The 19,546-nt window shown below is 46.4% G+C and overlaps 1 protein-coding gene across 1 annotated transcript; it reads left to right on the top strand.

The window, feature by feature from the left end:
* The first annotated feature begins 12,721 nt into the window (after positions 1-12,721).
* On the top strand, positions 12,722-13,684 carry LOC118975043 (olfactory receptor 2Z1-like). Its single transcript, XM_037028667.1, has one exon. It carries the CDS (start codon positions 12,722-12,724, stop codon positions 13,682-13,684), a length of 963 nt encoding a protein of 320 aa, XP_036884562.1.
* The last annotated feature ends 5,862 nt before the right edge of the window (positions 13,685-19,546 follow it).

Below are 19,546 nucleotides of genomic sequence, written 5' to 3'. Positions count from 1 at the left end.
CAGAAGTGGAATTGCTGAACCCTATGGTAGTCCTTCTAACTCTTTGAGGAATCTCCATTCTGTTTTCTGTGGCAGCTGAATCAATTTACAGTCCCAGTTGTGCTCAAGGGCTCTCGGTTCTCCACCCTCTCAACACCACTGTCATTTCTAGTTTTATTCTTTTTTTGATAATAGCCATTCTGACAAGATGCTCTTATTGTGTCCCTGGTTCTTGACACTCAGCCCCTAAAAATCCTTAGACTGTCCAGAGCGATGAATGTTTTGTGTTTCAGCACGCTGGGGCGGTCACCGCTGGCTGGGGGCCCGAGGAGGCTTTGGGACGGCTGTGGGCACCAGAGAGACTCAGGCATGATTAGAGTCAGCTCCACCCCCGTGACCTCTGGGGAGGGGAATGGGGTTGAACATGTGGTTAATCACCAGTGATTGGTCGATGATTTAATCAGTGCAACCTGCATAAAACTCCCTAACTACCAACATTTGGAGAACTTCTGGTAGGTGAACAGGCTGAGGTGAAGTGAGGATGGCGCACCCAGAGAGACTGTGGAAGTGCTTCTCAGGACTCCAGGCTGATGGCCAACCCCAGAGAATCAGCCCACGTGATGAGAGAAACACATGGACTCCTGGTCTGACAGGCGTCTCTTGTCCTGCCTGCATTGTAGGTGTGTGGACCTTTGTTATGTGACTATGCACTGTCACAGTTACATAATAATTACCTAAACATATAAGTTTATGTATGTTTGCAAGCGCATTCTGTTTCACAATAAAAGGCAAAAAAATGTTGTGAGGGATGTAAAGCATTCTTTGCAAAGTTAAACTGCTCTATAACTGCTAAGCATTATGTATGTAATATATATGGATAATTGGGACGTATATCTCCATATACACACATTAGCATATATACTAATGGGGTGAGGGGCTTTTATCACCCTCTTTTCCTTCTTGTGATCAAACGCAAAGACGGGTAACTTTTCAGTTTGGACAGCCTGCCTGAGGTCTGCCCACCCCTCAGCTGTTCCCAGGGGTCTGTCTTCCAGGCCCGCCCCACTGTAAGGGCATCTCGTTCTCACGCAGTACCGTTGGCTTCTGTGTGACTGCCAGCTCGGAATCTTTGTCTGTCCCATGTTGGGTAATTGGTTCTTCCAACTAATTCCCATAAATTGTGTTTCCACTGCCCTGGGGAGGAATTGTTCGAGGAAGGTCGAAGGTCAAGACAAAGACTCCATATACCCAAGTTCACTGTCTGGCCACTGGGAAGAGTTGGGGAAACAAAAATCAAGACCTAAAGAACACGCCAAGTTATATGAATAGGATTAGCTAAATTTACTAACAAACAAAGAAAAGACCCAGAATGCTTGCCGGTAACCTGCACGCGGGGGCGGAGCTGCCGCGGATTTGCAGCTTCATTTCCACAGCGTTCAAGCTGCGGTGGATGCGCCGCCTCCTCCTTCTGTCACAGTCAGCAGTCATGGAATCTGCACTGGTGTTCTGCATCAGAACATCAGTGACTTTCTATTGTCTTTATTTCTTGGTGTTTCGGCACCTATCACGGATGCTGGAGACAAACCGAGCTCTAGAGGAAAGCTGACAACTTCTCCGGAGCACGCCCTGCGTACACAGAGCAGCCCTTACCCGCAACCACCTTTCCCATGGGTCCTTACACTTCAGGCCATTATCCACCTGCCTGCCTCACCCCAGGACCAGATTGTACACAGCTAGAACAGGTGCCCCAGAGGCTGCCCAAATCATTCAAATTGGCCAGCCCTAAGCCTGTTCACCCTGCCGCACCCAGTCCTTCCTCTCGCTCCCCCTGCTCCTGCGCGACCGTGGGGCTTCCCCGAGTGGCCAGCAGGGCATGCCTGCCCACCCGAGTCTAGGGTAAAACTCTCCTCGATGGCAGCCGTCTCCAGGTCTGTGAGCCTTGCCACACCTGCTTAAACAAGTTCAGGTGCAGTTATAAAATAAACAAGGGATGTAGTGTACAGAAAAAATTCTGTGACTACGCAGTGACCTGTATTAACTAGACTTGCTGTGGTGATCACTTCGCAATGTGTACAAATACTGAACCACGTTGTACAGTTTGAAACTAATGCAATGGTACACCTCAGTTACACCTCAGTGAAAAAGCGTCCCAGTTACACTTAAAACATGTTTACATTAAAGTCACTTGTACAACCCTGGCTGGTGTGGCTCCACGGATCGAGGAAAGATCGCTGATTAATTTTCTGGTTAGGGCACATGCCTGGGTTGTAGGCCAGTTCCCTAGTTGAGGCTTGTGAGAGGCAACAGGTCAATAAATAAAATCTTTTTAAAAATATATTTTATTGATTATGCCATTACAGTTGTCCCATTTCCCCTCTTCATTCTCCTCCATCCTGCACACCCTCTCCCACCCACATTCCCCCTCTTTAGTTCATGTCCATGTGTCACAAGTTCTTTAGCTTCTATATTTCCCATACTATTCTTGCCCTCTCCCCTGTCTATTTTCTACCTATCATCTATGCTACTTATTCTCTGTACCTTCTCCCCCACTCTCCTCCTCCCACTCCCCTGTTGCTAACCCTCCATGTGATCTTCATTTCTGTGGCTCGGCTCCTGATCTAGTTGTCCTCTTAGTTTGCTTTTGTTTTAGGTGTGGTTCTTAATAACTGTCAGTTTGCTCTCCTTTCACTGTTCATATTTTTTATCTTCTTTTTCTTAGATAAGTCCCTGTAACATTTCATATCATAAGGGCTTGGTGATGATGAACTCTTTGAATTTGATCTTATCTGAGAAGCACTTTATCTGCCCTTCCATTCTAAATGAAAGCTTTGCTGGATAGAGCAATCTTGGCTATAGGTCTTTGGATTTCATGACTTGGAATACTTCTTTCCAGCCCCTTCTTGCCTGTAAGGTCTCTTTTGAGAAATCCACTGACAGTCTGATGGGTACTCCTTTGTAGGTGACTATCCCCTTATCTCTTGCTGCTTCTAGGATTCTCTCCTTCATTTTAATCTTGGGTAATGTAATTATGACGTGCCTTGGCATGTTCCTTCTTGGGTCCACCTTCTTTGGGACTCTCTAAGCTTCCTGGACTTCCTGGAAGTCTATTGCCTTTGCCAGATTGGGGAAGTTCTCCTTTATTATTTGTTCAAATAAGTTTTCCACTCATGGCTCTTCCCCTTCCCCTTCTGGTACCCCTATGATTCAAATGTTGGAATGTTTAAAGGGGGCCAACTTCCAAAGTCATGGAAGTTCCTAAGCCTCTCCTCATTTTTTTGAATTCTAGTTTCTTTATTCTTTTCTGTTTTTTTTTTCCTTCTTTCTGGTCCACTCCGTTGACTTGAATCCCAGTTTTCTTTCTATTACTATTACTATTACTATTTCTTTCTATTACTATTGGTTCCCTGTGAATTATCCTTCATTTCACTTAGTGAAACGTTCATTTCTTCCATCTAATTTAGAACCAAACTCAACCATTCTGTGCGCATCCTGATCACCAGTATTTTGAACTGTGCATCTGATAGGTTGGCTATCTCTTGCTCACTTAGAAGTATTGGCTTTGGGGCTTTGATCTGTTCTTTCGTTTGAACCATTTTTTTTTGTCTGGACATGCCTGTTACATATGAGGGGTGGAGCCTTAGGTGTTCTCCAGGGCAGGTCACCCCAGTTGCTGGGTTGTGATGCTGCATGTGGGGGCAGGGTCAGAGGGGGAACAGTGGCGCTTGCTCTGCTCTCTCTTGGATTTCAGTCCCCTCTGCCACTTCCCACAAGCAAGTTGGGCCCTGCTGGTTCTGGTTCCCGGGTGTGTGAGCTTGTGTACATTCTAGGCTTCTGTGGGTCTCTCCAACAAACTCTCCTGTGAGGCTGGGAGTCTCTCCCGGCACCTCAACTTCCTCAAGTTTTTTCAATTGGTGCTTTTAGGCTTTATTTCCAGGCACTGGGGCCCTGGGTTTCACGATCTGTCCCACTGCCTGTTTTTGCCTGGTTTATCTGCACGTGAATGTGTGTTCGTGGTCAGCCAATCGCCTTGCACACCTCACTGGGTTTGCTCATTTCCTCCTCATGCCTGGGTCTGCCAACCACCGCTTTTTCCTACTGCGACCCCTCTCCCCTGGCCACCGATTCCACCCCCCTTATTGGTCTGGATGAATGGTTCGTTGTTGTGAGACTGCCATACAGTTCAATTTTCTGTCTGTTCTGGTTGTGTTTTTGTTTCTAAATCTTTGTTGTCCTTAAATTTGGTTGTGCAAGGAGGCACAGTGTTTCCACCTACACCTCCATCCTGGCCGGAAGTCTCCAATAAATAAAATCTTTAAGAAAAAAATCTCACTCAAACATCCTGTTCTGGACCTCCTGCAGTTGCCCCTGGCAGTGCATCTAGTCCCATCTCACATCACTCTGCAGTGAGGTTAGATTAAAGTCAGTTTCCCACAGAGTTTAATGGTCTGATGCTGGATCTCTCTCTGACAGATTAGAGGAGAAAACCATCCCCCACAACTACCTCCTGCCTGGACTCCAGCGGGATGCTAGGTTGAAGTATGATTTATGTTGAGAATTAAAATACTTTTCAAGCTTAGCTGAGGTTCCTTTGTTGTTGGACATGGAAGCTAATGGGTCGGAGCATCACATCAGACCCCAGCCTGTGGCGGTAGATTAAAGGTCTTCCTTGCCCAACCCCTAGTCTCACCTGCTTCCTGGAGTCTGTGTGCAGGTTGGGCCCAAGGACCTTGACCTTCTGCGCTGTCCTCCAGCCCAGGCGGCAGCCAGCTCTGCTCTGAGCTGTCTCCCTCTTGCACTGTTATTCTCCCCCAGCCCTTGAAAGGAAACTTTCCCTTCCAGACTTCATATGTCTCTCTTCCTTCCTTGTTCAACCCAGGGACCAAGATCCCTAGATGGATGGCTCTCTCTGTCTCTTTCCCTGGCTTGGTGTCCTCACCCACGAGGCACAGGCAGGTTCATGGAAACATAAAATCAAATACAGCAGTGCCCCCCTTATCCAGGGGGATACGTTCCAAGACCCTCAGCAGATGCCAGACACTGCAGAGAGTACTGACTCACATACACAGGCAACCTGTTGTATTGGGCTTTACAGTTGTTGCATTTTTTACAAATCAAAGGCTAAGCTGATCAGCACTTAGATGTACTGTGTGCTGGAAGCAGTCTAGAGGGTAGTGTGTGTCCATAACCTTGGGCAGAAAATCGTGTTTGGTGGGGCTGTGATTCACACCCTTTGTTGCCAGAGACCTGGGCTTTCTCCCCCATCATTTCATCTGATGATGTGCCATCCAGAGACACGCACTGAGACCCTTTCCATTCCCTCAGTGACCTGGCCAAGGTCCTCGTGGGCACCGATGCCTTCGATGCTTTTCTGATTTCTTTTGCATACGTGAGTTTTGTGAGCACCCCAGAGAGTATGGATTTGACCCTTCTGCCCTGGCTGCCACTAAGGAGCAGCCACCATGGCTCTCTGCTGCTCCGTGGCGGTGGCCTCAGCAGGGTCCACAACGTGACAAAGAATGTGGCAAGCCGAGGCACAGCCGCTGTGGGCACTTAACCCAACGTGCCAATTCGTGGGGGACAAGATCTGAGAGGTGTGTGGCTTTGCCCCCTATGAGCAGCATGCCTTGGATCTGCTCACGGTCTCTAAGGACAAGAGGGCCCTGAAGTTCATCCAGAAAAGCGTGGCGACACACATCCATGCCAAGAGGAAGAGAGAGGAGCTGGGCAATGTCCCTGCAACCTTGAGGGAGGCAGCAGCTGAGAAGGACTGGGCTCCATGCCCTCTGTGTAATAAAACCCCTCCAGAAAAAAAAAAGAGTATGGGTTTGAGAAGGCAGTCACTCAAAATAAGTAGCCTGAGGAGGCTGGGCTATTTTTGGTGATTTTTCATTCAGAAGAGAGTCTCTGAAGATCAGTAACATTATTTTGTGTTGTGCATGTATGTCCACGCCAAAAAAATCTCACATCCCCTTTTCCCACAAGATGATAAAGGACTTTTTAAAGAATCCTCGCCCAAGGATACATTCATTGATTTTAGAAAGCGAGAAAGGAGAGGAGAGAGAGAGAAACATTGGTGTGAGAGAGAAGCATCCATCAGTTGCCTCCCAGATGTGCCCAGAATGGGGATTGAACCCACAGCCTTTTGGTGTGCAGGACAGGGCTCCAACCAGCTGACCCACTCGGCCAGGGTGGAAGAAGGACTTTTAAATTACCTGACACAATTGTTTGAATTTAGATTCTGTGGAAAGTTCAATTATCCAGCACAGTGCTTTCCACTTTTCTGGAACTTAGAGTTGAAAACTGTGTCTCCCAGGACAATTCCAATTCCCAGCGTCCTAGCTCCCATGGTTGTTCATTTTCTCTCTGATGAAAATTAAAGGGTGGGGAGATAAAAAGGAGCTTTCTGATGCAACACTGTCCCCTAGAGCCTCTATCCTTAGGCAATTTTGTCAGTCACCCCACACACTAAGGCAAGATTCATCCTCTGAAGGTGCTGGGTTCCAGCAGACTTTAACGAGATGTCCCAGGACAAGAATTGAAGCCTGTGTAGGTGCCGAGGGGGTTCTCTCAGACACCAGCACACAGAGGTGAGAGTCTGACACTCCTCTGCTTGTGGGGCTGGCTGGGTTCGGGGCGCGATTAGAGAGGAGGTACTGGTGGTGAGAAAGCCCCAGGAACTGATGGTTTTAGAATTCATTTTCATAAATACAGAGTTTGACTATATGCAGGCATTTGGAAGGGGAGCGATTGTACATTGTTCTTAATCCTGCTCAGCTTGTGGGTGGGCATCTGATCATTTGTTTTATCTCAGCACTGCCAGGAGCCTGAGCATGCCAGGGGAGGTCACCCGTCTTAAAGTCCAGACTTGAACTTGCACAGAAGCTGCTGTGCTGGGAAGATCATTGCTGAGAGATTGAATTTAGGATATGCTCCCTGGCAGAGCGCAGAGATGCCTGCCAGGGACGGTCTTAAACAAAGCCACCCTGAAGCAGCCTCAGGGATAAGATCAGGTTAGCTTGGAGGGCCAGAGCTGAGGGCGCCAGGCCACCAGGGGCCATCAGAGGAGGGAGAACATGTGACTTGGAACTGGCCAGAATGAATGAAGCTCTGAGAGTCGATCCCTGCTGCGGCCCGGCCGCAGCTGGGTCCAGGGGTTCCTGAAAGGTGGGTAAGGTGTTGGCGATGGGAGACAGACGACAACACGACTCAGAGGACGGTGACGCCCTGTTCCGTTTATTGCAAGTACAAGCAGGTTTTTATATTTTCATTTTTGCTGGTGATTAACATTTGCAGTTGGGCAAAGCAGGAAATTTCCTACCCGGAATCAGACAATTAGAAATAGCTGTATGTACAGAGTTTGAATGTCTCATTGTTTATTAAAGTTCTCAGAGTTTGTCATGGGGCAAAAGGATACACTAGATTGAGTATAAGGCCTTTGTGATGTCTAACTTAGCTATCTATCTTTTCTGTCTGAAATGTTTCTCTATGTACTATGGACTCTGACTCCCTGGTCACTGTTTCTACGTGTTTAGTTTATAATAGCTAACCAGCTTCTCTTATTTCTTTGCCTGTCTAATTCTCATTGGTATATATTTCTATTCAAGGTAAAGGAGGGACTGTTATTCCGACACCTTTTAGACATTCAGGGCTATTTCATAAGAGGGCATTTTGTTCTCTGGTCCAGAAATTGTTTTGTACAACTTCATTGGAATCATGTGAATCCATGAACCTGAAACACAGGTGTCTAACACTCCCACCACCTTTTGATCCCCAAAACAAACACGTAAGGGGAAGGTGTATAAACACCTTGTTTAAACAATTTTGGTCGTGATTCAGTAGTCTGGGGAGAACCAGCTGTCCCTTCAGAATTTTCTTCAAAGTTAATCAATGACTCACTTCGAGCCTCTTTCTCCTCTAGGAGAGAACAAACTCTAGGCCAAGACTTGTCTCTGTCCAGCCCTGCCTGCCTGACCAGGGATGTGGGTTTAGTGGAGGGAACTGTCTTGTCCCTAAAATGTCCTGAAGAAAGAATATGGGCAAAGCCCAAGGCAAACCATGACAAGGTGGGTCACAGCCCTGGAGAAGCTGTTTACAGGCATCCCAAAACCTGGGGGCGGGGGGGGAGGTGAGGGATGTGCTGCTCTGTGGATTCACCATTACCAGAGGGACCACCTGGTAATTCTGGAAGGGAAGGTGAGGTCAGGGAAACCCAGCCCTGAGTGTGTGAAGGAAGGATGGGGGACTTTTATGAGTAAGACATTGGAGAGATACTGTATAGTGTACAGAGGCAAAGGATCTGAAGTACCAGAGTCGGTGGTGTTGAGTTCATATCATGTTCCAGAGCAGTCGACACTCCTTGGAGGTAAACCAGAGTTGACCCACGTGGTGTGGTATTTCTCAAGGCAGGGACTGAGTGGCCATTGACCAATCAGCTGAGATGATCACCATGCCAGAGCTGGGTGAGTGACCAGTAGGAGTGCTGGGGCAAGAACATCCAAGAGAACCCTGGACCCCTTAACTGGTGAGGTGGGTTTTGTCCCAGGCCAGGCAGTAAGACAGCGATCCAGTTGAGGAGGTAAACATAATGTGATTAGGGCAGGAAAGCCAAAGGTTTAGTTGGGATAGCAGGGCCTGAATAATCCATTATCTTTAGCTGGAAAGTAAAATATGAAGGAAAATGCAGGAACTCTGAAGTTATACCAGCTTTTGTCTAAAAATTGAGCCCACCACTTGTTTGCTGGGTGATCTTGGGTTAATGTATGAGTTTCCTGCGGCTGCTGTAACAAAGCACCACAATCTGGGTGACTTTAAAAACAAAGGAATTTAGTCTCTCCTTGTTCTGGAGGCTCTGAGGGAGAACCTGTCCAAGGACTTTAGGTCTGGTGGCTCTGGCAGTCCTTAGTGTTCCTGGCTCAAAGCTGGGTGACTTCAATCTCCACCTCTGTCTTCATGTGACCACCTTCTTTGTTTCTGTGTGTGGCCTCTCCTCTTCTCATGAGGACACTGGTCGTAGGATTTGGGGCTAAATCCTAAATCCAGGATAATTTCATTTCAAGATCCTTGACTAACCACATCTGAAAAGACCCTCTTCCAAATAAGGTCACAGTCACTGGTACCAAGTTCATGTGAAACTGGGGACAACACTATTCATTTAATCTACTACAGTCAGTTACTACACTTCTTTCAATCTCTGTTCCATCTCCCATACAAGACAGATAATAACACCTACTGGGTAAGAATCAAGTGAAAAAATGCCTGTAAAATACTTCAAATTATCTCACCCAAAATGTCAATGGTGCCAAGGTTGAGAAACCCATCAATTAATCCCATCAGCCATTCTCTGATCTTAGCTTGGTGCCTGGTATATAGTAAATGCTTAATAGAAATCTGATCTCTTTTCTTCCCTTCAAATGGCAGGGGGCAGGTGGAAATAGGGGTCAAAAGAACCAAGTACATTGTCCACTTGGAAATTCTTTGCGAAGGTCCAGTGGTACTGTTTGACTATGAGTTGGCCCCAAAGGATAATGATTAAAGAATAAGCCTTCTATGCACAGAGATGTGGAGACAATGCAATTGTCCAGGGATTTAGGTTTGGGCTAGTTTTCTTTATACTTCCTTTTAAATGTGTCTGAAAATTCAACTTCACAGATTAGCCTCTATGCATGTATGGGACATGACACTGAACAACCACATCAATGGACTCAAGAGACCTTCCAGACGCCTCCCATTAAGGTCAGAGAAAGGTGTGGAGTTCAGTTGAAAGATTTCTCAACCTTGGTGCTACTGACATGTGCGGCTGTATAATTCTCTGTGTCGGGGGCCGTCTTGTGCATTGTAGGGTGTTCAGCAGCATCCCTGGCCTCTGCTCACGAGATGCCAGTAACAACTCCAACTGTGACAACCAAGAGTGCCTCCAGAGGTCGCAAATGCCTCCTGGGAAGGGAAAAGGCCAAAAGCACTTCTAGTTGAGACCCGCTGAGTAGCAGGGGGATTGTCGTGTAGAAGAACATTACTGAGAATGAACTTAAATTAGTAAATTTTTGTCATACAACTGGACAAGAGTTATAATGTTGAATAACATCAACAAAAAAAAGCTAATGTGTATTGAGCAGTCTTATTAAATTTCAGACACTGAGCTAGACACCCAACATGCATTGTCCAGCCAAGGTAAAGGGGTTCCAGAGTCACCCACCTGATCCTTTCTAATGTTTACATTTCTTCTACCATATGAATAATAGTTGTGAACTTAACAAAATTACCATACAGTTGCTACTGTGCTAAGCTTTTAAATTCATTGTCTGATTTAATGCTCATAGCTGCTCCTATGAAGAAGATCTCATTTATCCCAATAGACAGGAAACTGAGCTTCAGAAAAGTTAAGTAACCTGCCCAAGGTCACGAAGTCCCAAAGATATGATGAAGCTGAACTGACTGACATTCAGCTCTCGCTCTAAGCCCACCCAGAGTGTGTTCTCTTCATTATATGCCATACAATCCACACACACCACATTCCTTCTCCTTGGAATGACCTTCCTTTCTCTACACACCTCGAAAATAACCCCACCTGACTTTCAAAACTCACCACAAAGGTCCCCCCTTCTGCAAAGCACTTTCTGACATCCTCCAAGCAGAGCTGGGCATGAGACCCCTAGAAACCCCCAGCATAATATACACTGTCCTAAAGTGGTTTGCTTACCTACTCGTACCTCCTCTCAAACTCTAAGTTCTTTAAGGACAGTGCTAAGAGGTCTTTGTACCTCCAGTTCATAGGTCATGGATTGAATAAGACAGATGCTGCCTCATAAAGCTCCCCATTAAACCCTAATTGGCCTGTCTGGCTTCCACCCACAGCTAGACCCAGACATCTGGATCCTCTCCCTCCTTCTCATTAACAGCTGGATTCAGAGGGCAGCTGTCTTCTGTCCAGAGCTGCTGCCCTCAGCCACATCATGTTTTCTCCAGTAAGTTCCTAAAAGATCACTCTGTTTCTTTAGAAAAGAACAAAATAGAGAAGAACATCTATTTCTATGAAAAAGCATATGGCTTACTTGTTTCTTTGTTTCATGTGTCTCATGAGAGCAGGGCTTTGTCCATCTTTTTCACCACTGTGTAGCTTATGGCTCCTTCAGGGATTGGTACTTAGGAGGAGCTGAATTAATTTGCACTGAATGAATGGTTGGGGGTGGGATAATAACACGCCTTTGTGTGATGAAAAATCAGAATAGGCAGTGATTTAAAGGGCGGACTTTAGGGCGACATTGACATTGGTGAAACAGAGAGAGAGAGACAGAGAGAGAGAGAGTGTGCAAAAGGGACAGTCAGCAGTTAGGCAAGGAAAAGACCCTTGACCAAGTTTCATGATTAGAAAGAACCAAGTCAGAAAAGATGAAAGATAGTCAAAGTAAGTAAAATCAATGATTTGGGCACCAGAGGGTCTTTTTCCTTTTTTAACCCTACCTAAGGACATGTGTTTTTATTGCTTTCAGAGAGAAAAGAAAGGAGAGATAGAAACATCAGTGTGAGAGATTTATGGTTGGTGTCTCCTGTATGTTCCCAGACTTGGGACTGTAGAAGCCCAGACAGGGATAGAACCCACAATCCTTCGGTTATGGCATGATGCTCCAACCAACGGAGCCACACCGTGCAGGGCAGGTATTGAGTACACACCGACCCAACACTGACCCTTCCTGGTCTCTGAGCAGCCCACCTTGTTTGGACATCTGGTAAAGCAAAGCTGTTCAAGGTCTATACAAGGTTGAATCCTTCTGGTCTTAAAATGCTGACTTCTCTATGCGTATCTGTACACATCTCTGTTCCTCCCCCACTGACGATGGCAACAGACCATGTTGGCCCAGAAGTTATCAGAAGTTGAAGATGACGTGTGTAAATAATACTCCAGGGCTATCTGCAAGGTGATGTTGAAGGTAAGAAGGTCACATGTAAGTATTCTTAGTTAGGCACAGGCAGTCCATCCTGATCCTCCATCTCTTTCGTCCACGGCATTCATTCAGTAGATTTTTATTGAGCTCTTAATACATGAGCGTCATGCTCTCCACTCCTACCCTATGAAGTTAAGCCTCAAAATGCCATCCGGTGTTTTGGAAAACTTGCCATCCACCACCCCAGACCATTGGGTGCCAACCTCTGTCACTCATATGCCCCTTTACTGTATAGATGCCTTGAGTCTACAGCCTAAATATCATCCCTCCTGTGACTCTTTTCAGACATTGGTCCTCCCAGTGAATTTGGAAATGAGAATTTCCTCATGGTTTTAATATTGGATCCATCTTCATCACCCCCTGTCATTTGACAAAGTCTCCCTACTTCAAATTCTAGTCTATTCATAATCCTCAATCTGCTGTATCCCCAGGGTGTCTGGAACGACGTGTGTTCCAATATTCCACTGGGGCTGATTTGCACTCTGTGGCCTGGGGACTCACAGTTTAACTGCAAGTATTAATGAATAGTGCTTTTCTGGAGGGTGAAGGCAAGAATTTTACAAAGAAATGGGAAGAGCAGGGCATTGTTTTGCTGTTTTCCATCTCCTGACTGGGTCGGGCATCATGAATTAATCATGGTACTTTTTTTCTACTGAGACTGAATGTGCTTATCACCCTTCTCAGGAGACTCCAGCAGCCCCTTTCTAATGGTTGCAGTTGGCCCATAAGGTGAAGCTACCCCGCACTGAGACTCCTTCCCAAATATTCAGTTCTCTCTACAGATGAATGATGCCTCCCAGAGGATGGGGGAATCAAATCAATCAATGACCTCGGACTTCACTCTCATGGGGCTCTTCAGCCACTCAGGGCCACATATGGTCCTATTTTCCCTCGTGGCTGCCATATTCACCATGGGCCTTCTGGGCAATGCCATCCTGCTCTTCCTGATCCAGACAAACTCCCGGCTCCACACACCCATGTACTTTCTGCTCAGCCAACTCTCCCTGTTGGATGTTGGTTTCCCCCTGGTCACCATCCCCAAGATGGCGGCTGACTTCCTCCAGGGAGAGAGTTCCATCTCTTTTGGGGGCTGTGCAGCTCAGATGTTCTTCCTGATGTTGTTGGGTGTCGCTGAGGGCGTCCTGCTGTCTCTTATGTCTTATGACCGCTATGTTGCTGTGTGCCACCCCCTCCATTATCCTGTGCTCATGAGACGTCAGGTGTGCCTGCTCATGGTGGGCACCTCCTGGACGTCAGGTGTACTTGTGGCCTCCGTGCAGACCTCCATCACTCTGCACTTCCCCTACTGTGCCTCCCGCATCGTGGACCACTTCTTCTGTGAGCTGCCCGCTCTGCTGAAGCTCTCCTGCGCAGACACCTCTGCCTACGAGTTGGCGCTGTCCATCTCGGGGGTGCTGATCTTGCTGCTGCCCCTGTCCCTCATCGCCACCTCCTACGGCCACGTGTTGGGGGCCGTTCTCCGCATGCGCTCGGAGGAGGCCCGACACAAGGCCTTCACCACCTGTTCCTCGCACATCACTGTGGTGGGGCTTTTTTATGGGGCAGCCGTGTTCATGTACATGGTGCCAGGAACATACCACAGCCCCCAGCAGGACAACGTGGTCTCCCTCTTCTACAGTCTCGTCACCCCCACGCTCAACCCGCTCATCTACAGTCTGAGGAACCAAGAAGTTCGAGTGGCTTTGCTCAAGGTCCTTGGCAGAAATGGTTTCAGACCAAAGAGAAGACCCTACAGGGGATGCTGAGTTGCCCAGGGGACCCTCCTTTACATCTAAGACCTTTCTTTCATTTGCAGTCCATGGGGGCAAGGCATGCAGCAGTCAGCTCCCTTCCTCCTCCGGGACTCACATTTTCTGTTGTGGATTGGTAGGACAAAAACGTAGTGATCTCAGTCACTTGAGAAGTAGGAGGGGGTGGGTTATTTAGTCTTAAGCAGAAGGAAATTTTTCCTATAAGAAGGACAATCCGACATCAGAGATGGGTCGCAGCTCATGGATATTTTGGCCACCTGGTAGTGTCGGGCCTTACAGTCATTCTTATACTTTCCTGCACAGGGAGTGAAGTGTTTTAGATCCAATCCTCAAAATCCAAGCAAGAAGGAGGACTCAGGGAGTGGTGCCCCAGCACTGACACTCAGACAATCCCTGCTTGTGCTGGTTCTTAGCAGTGTCTTTGTCTGAGTCACATTTGGGTTTTACAAAAGTGGAAGACTGTCACCAGAGATGCCCCTGATCTGACAGCCCAAGCATGTGTTACTTTTGCTGTCTTAGTCACCACAGAGCAGACTGGTCACTCTTGAATGATTCGTCAGGGTGATGTATGATTCATATTAGATGTTGCCATTTGTAAGCTTCTGTTATCAGCATCAATTGGAACAAGAGTTAAGACTACTCAAGTGAGCATTTCCAGGGGAGTGATCTATCCTTGTTCTTTATCTTTGCAGAGATGTTTATCTAATGAATCTTCGGGTTAAGAATCACAGCCATTTCTATTCATACAAAGGCTCAGTTGGCATGCCACCCTAAGCATTTTTTAAAATTTATTTATTTATCTTTAGAGGGGAAAGAGAGGGAGAGAAACATCAATGTATGGTTGTCTTTCGTGGGTCCCCTCCTGGGAGTTGGCCTGCAGGGAACTGGTCTGCAACCCAGGCATGTGCCCTGACTGGGAATTGAACCGCGATCCTCTGGTTCACAGCATTTTAAAAAAAATCTTCACCCAAGGACATTTTAAAATTACTCTGAGAGAGAGAGAGAGAGAGAGGAAGGGCTAAAGAGCAATGCTAGAGAGAATCATCAGTTGATTGCCTCTCCCACACACCTGGACCGGGGACCACGTGCTCCTGGATGGGGAACCAAAGGCACCCAGATGGGAGACTGATCCCAGGTATGTGCCCTGACCAGGAATTGAACCTGAAACCTTCTGGTACCGGATAGTGCTCCAGCCAGCTGCGCCCCATCAGCCAGAGCCAGCTGGTTTTATTTTTTAGACATTTCATGGACGTGGCAGGAAGAGTGAAAGGCTTTAAGTTGCATTCAGTGGGGAAAATGAAGAGCCTGCCACCCCTCCTCTCCCCTCGTCTACACCATCACCCTGGCCCGGACCACCCACCTCTCCCGCCTTCTTCCTTCGCACACACAGTTGAGATGTCTAGAAGATGAACTGCTTCATCTTAACGTGTGCACGTTTTTCATTTAATAGATATTCCCAAATTACCCTGCAAAGATTGCTACCCAGATATGGGAGTTTTCACTTTCCCAAACACGTCACCAACATTTTGAATGATAAAACTTCACATTTTTGTTAGTTTTCTGGAGGAAAATTATATTTCTTGATTGTATTACTTTTAATATATCACTGATTTTTAGTGAGGACACACATCTTTTCATAAGTTTATTAGATGTTCAAATTTCCTCGACTATGGGTTCCTTGTAAAAAGTATGCAGAGCAAATCATGAAAATACTAACCATAAAAAAGCTGGTGTGCCCTAGATGGTGAAGCTCAGTTGGCTGGAGCATTATCCCATAGACCAAAAGGTTATGAGTTTGATCCCCAGCCAGGGCACATGCCTAGGCTGCTGCTTGGGTTCCGACTTGGGGTGCATGCAAGAGGCAACCAGTTGATGTTTCTCTCTCACATTGATGTTTCTCTCTCTCTCCCTCCTCCTTCCCCCCCTCTAAAAATCAATAAGCTCGTCTTCTGGTGAGGGTTAAAAGAAATAAAGAAAATAATTGGTGTGTGGTGTATACAGGGTAGATACGTGGACAAAGGAATGATTCTCATTCTGAGAGGGACGGAGCCGGATGGAGCAAGATTTCATCGCCCTCACTACTCAGCATGGCGCATAATTTAAAAGGTATGGATTGTTTATTTCTGGAATTCTCCATTTAATATGTTTGGGCTGTGGTTGTCGAAGGGTAACTAAAACAGAAAGGGAAACTGCAGATAAAAAGGACTATTGTATTAATACCATACAAAGCACACTCGAAAGTAAGGGTAGTTATCAGAGGTAAAGAACATTCCATAATGATGAGGTCAATTCATTAAGAAGATAGACATATCTTTTTATATGTTTATAATATATACACATTACAAATATATATCTTTATATATAAATATTTAAATATGCAGAGCATATATATATATATATGTGTGTGTGTTATAGATGAATTCATTTCATTCCCATTAAACCTTAACTGTCCTGTGAATGTATTCCAAACCAATACCTAGGGGGCGCTAGCGTTTCAAAATCAGGTAGGTCGGTGCCAAGATTCTCCAAAGGCAAATTTTGCCATGGGAATGCTGCCATTGTACGACTTTTGAGGAAAGTTCTCCTCAGGGTAAGTGACTCAGAGATCCGCATCTCTCACTACCCTGGGATCAGTAGAAGCGGACGAAAAAGAAAAAGAAAGAACTGATGAATGCTGCTTGCTTTCCTCAAGAGGTCACACCCAGCAGCGATTCCACCTAGGGCAGACAATTATTTGTCATCTGGGTCTCTAACAAGGTACTCAGGGACTAGGATATAAGCACTCAAGTTCCTTCCTGAGGGACTGCATACCTACCTTCCTATCACTTGAAGCCTCAGACCCCATTCTCCACACAACCCAGCTTACCACTCAACAGATACATCCAGGTCCAGAAAGCAGAACTGTAGAGGCATCCTGAGCTTAGTGCCTGACACCACAGCTCCCCTGCCAGATAAGTGGGGAGAGAGGTAAACAGGTGGATGCAAAAGGTAAGACAAAGAGTTCTGGAGTCAACCAAACGTGCTTTGTGACATTGGGCAAGTGACTTTGCCTCTCTGAGCCCTGACTCTTTGTCTTCATATTAGCTGTATAAATAGGACCAGAAAGTCTTCATATATGTAAGCTGTATTGGCTCCAATATCAAAATGCTTAACAAAAGTGGCCTTTGGGACCAAGAAGACCTGAGCAATTTGACCTCCCTGTGCCTCAAAGTCTTCCTCTGAAGAATAGGAGTAATGGCAAAATAAATAAAAGAATGAAGAGGGAACTTTGGGTACAAAGGCAGAGAAGTGTGTAAAAGGAATGTTGTATCGGGGGAGAAGAGCACTTCTTTCTAATTGGAACTTGGGTTTCTTGGAGATAGGACAACTGTGAGAGGAGAGGAGGAGGATTTGGGAGGCCAACGATGGCTTTAAATTGATTCCCCCCCGCCCCCGCCCCGCAGCCCCAAGTTGGGTTTGATCTACATGCCCGCAGGGTGTGTTTCCCAGTTTGGACGCTGTGGGGCGCTGGTATATCGCCGCACCAGTAGGTTTTCTAAGAGGTTGTTCAAGACCAGGAAAAAAATTAAAAGCAAATCTAATGTTTGAAAATATAAAAAGAAGTGTGTTAAATCAACATTAAAACTTTCTAATGAAATTTCTTCATAGGCCAACATGACATCAACTTCATTCATTGTTGGCATAACATTTCCCCAAAACCCCATTACATTGAAAAGTTAACTGGGTTACATGTCCTCCATTTGCAAGAATTCCTGGAGATGCACAATAAGTAAACAAGTTTTTCATACCACCTAAATAATTTTAAAAGAAAAAGTATGACATTCTTTCTACTTTTAAAAAATATTTTATTTATTTATTTTTAGAGAGGGGGAAGGGAAGGAGAAAGAGAGGGAGAGAAACATCAATGTGTGGTTGCTTCTCATGTGTCCCCTACTGGGGACCCCGCCTGCAACCCAGGCATGTGCCCTGACTGGGAATCGAACCAGCGACCCTTTGCTTCACAGGCCCATGCTCAACCATTTTTTCTACTTTTTAAGCAGAGGAAGAAACAGATGTAATGATGATGCTTTTGAACATGTTTGCCATGAGGCAGGGCAGGGTCCCATGGGTGCTGGTGCCCAGGGTGCCCCAGACAGCCTCTTGCCTTCAAAACTGCTGTTCCTTTGGCCTGACTCCCTTCCCTTACCACTGTGGCCAACTAAATTCCTACTCATTCTTCATGTCTCATCTCAGAGCCACCTCTTCAGTGAAGTCTTCTCTGACCACAGATTGGGTCCCCATGGCCCTCTCTCATAGCATCACATGCTTCAGAGCTCACGTTACATTATAACCATAAACTTGTAAAATGTGCAAATACAAACTTTTGCCTGTCTTTTCTACTCAGCCGTGAGCTGGGTGAGGGGTGAGATGTTTTCTTCACCTGGCCTAGGGCTTGGCACATAGTAGATGCTCAATAACAAATGGAGGAAGGAAGGAAGGAAGGAAGGAAAGAAGGAAGGAAGGAAGGAAGGAAGGAAGAGGTTCATGAGCTTGTAGATCTGTTCTTGTACAGTCTTTCCACTCAATTCAAAATTCATATGATCCCCTTACAAAAATGTGAATACTGGGTCACAAGGTCCTCTTGGAAACCCCTGGTTATTGTTTTGATGACAGTGCCTGTCCTTCTGCCAGCTCAGTGCGCCCAGCCCTATGCTGAGTAGCACTGGGAAAGCAGAGAAAGCTCCATTCAAGACCCTTCCCTTGAGAAGTTCCAGTTGTGGTGGGCGCACAGAGCTGGACACAGATACTGCTGGCCCAAATGTTTAGCGATGGCCAAAACCAGGGTCCTGGGGTTGGTGAGCAGAGAAAGAGAAATGTCTAGGAGAAAAGAAGAGTTTTGGCCCTGGCCTGGAGAGCAGTGTGAGGAATCATTAGTCTGGAGGGCTGGGGGCACTCCTAGCAGAAAGACTGCATATATGGAGGTCCTGAAGCCTGAGAAAGCATGATTTTAGGAGAGAGAGGGTATGGGAACTAACTGTAGAGGGGACTGGCAAGGTCAGCTGAAGCCATGTTGTAAATGGTCCTGATGCCAAGCAGGTGAGGCTGGAGTACATCCCACAACAAGAGAATGGACCTGCATCAGCTACTGTCGAAGTAGGGCAGGCAGGGCAGGCAAGTTGTTCCAGGGAGAATCGGACAGCACTGCTAGGAAACCGGTGGAGAAAGTAGTGTGTGGCACTAACCTCAGGGGGGCGCCATTCACACAGACTGCAACGGGAAGGGTGCTTACACACAAACACACACACACACAGAGGAATTTTGCCATAGCAGCACTTCATGTAGGGAGAAAATGGAAAAACTTACATTTACATTCATTTTTTAAAAGATGTTGTTTATTTATTTTTAGAGAGAGGAGAAGGGAGGGAGAAAAAGAGGGCGAGAAACATCAATGTGTGGTTGCCTCTCATACGCCCCCAACTGGGGACCTGGCGTGCAAGCCAGTCATGTGCCCTGACTGGGAATCAAACCACCAACCCTTTGGTTTGCAGGCTAGCACTCAGTCCACTGAACCACACCAGCCAGGGCCATTCATGTTCATTTTTCTTCCAAAATCTTTTAAAGAGGTTAGAGAATGAAGAAAAGACTTGAACATCTGAACACCTCACCAAAAGGATATACAGATGACAAAGATGCAAATGAAGAGATGTACGACATCATTAACCACTAGGGAAATGCAAATTAAAGCCAGGATGCAATATTGTGACACACTTACCAGAACAGCTAAAATTGAAACTCTGACAACGCCGCTGCAGTCAAGGGTGCAGAGCGAGCAGGAATCTCACAGGTTAGTAGTGGGGGCAAGGAAACAGTGTGGCC

This window comes from Sturnira hondurensis, unplaced genomic scaffold (assembly GCF_014824575.4).
Source record: "Sturnira hondurensis isolate 20B ecotype Veracruz unplaced genomic scaffold, ASM1482457v3 Scaffold0020119, whole genome shotgun sequence".
Taxonomy (NCBI): domain Eukaryota; kingdom Metazoa; phylum Chordata; class Mammalia; order Chiroptera; family Phyllostomidae; genus Sturnira; species Sturnira hondurensis.
The sequence above is the reverse complement of the archived record's forward strand: the minus strand, read 5'-3'. Positions and strand labels throughout refer to the sequence as shown.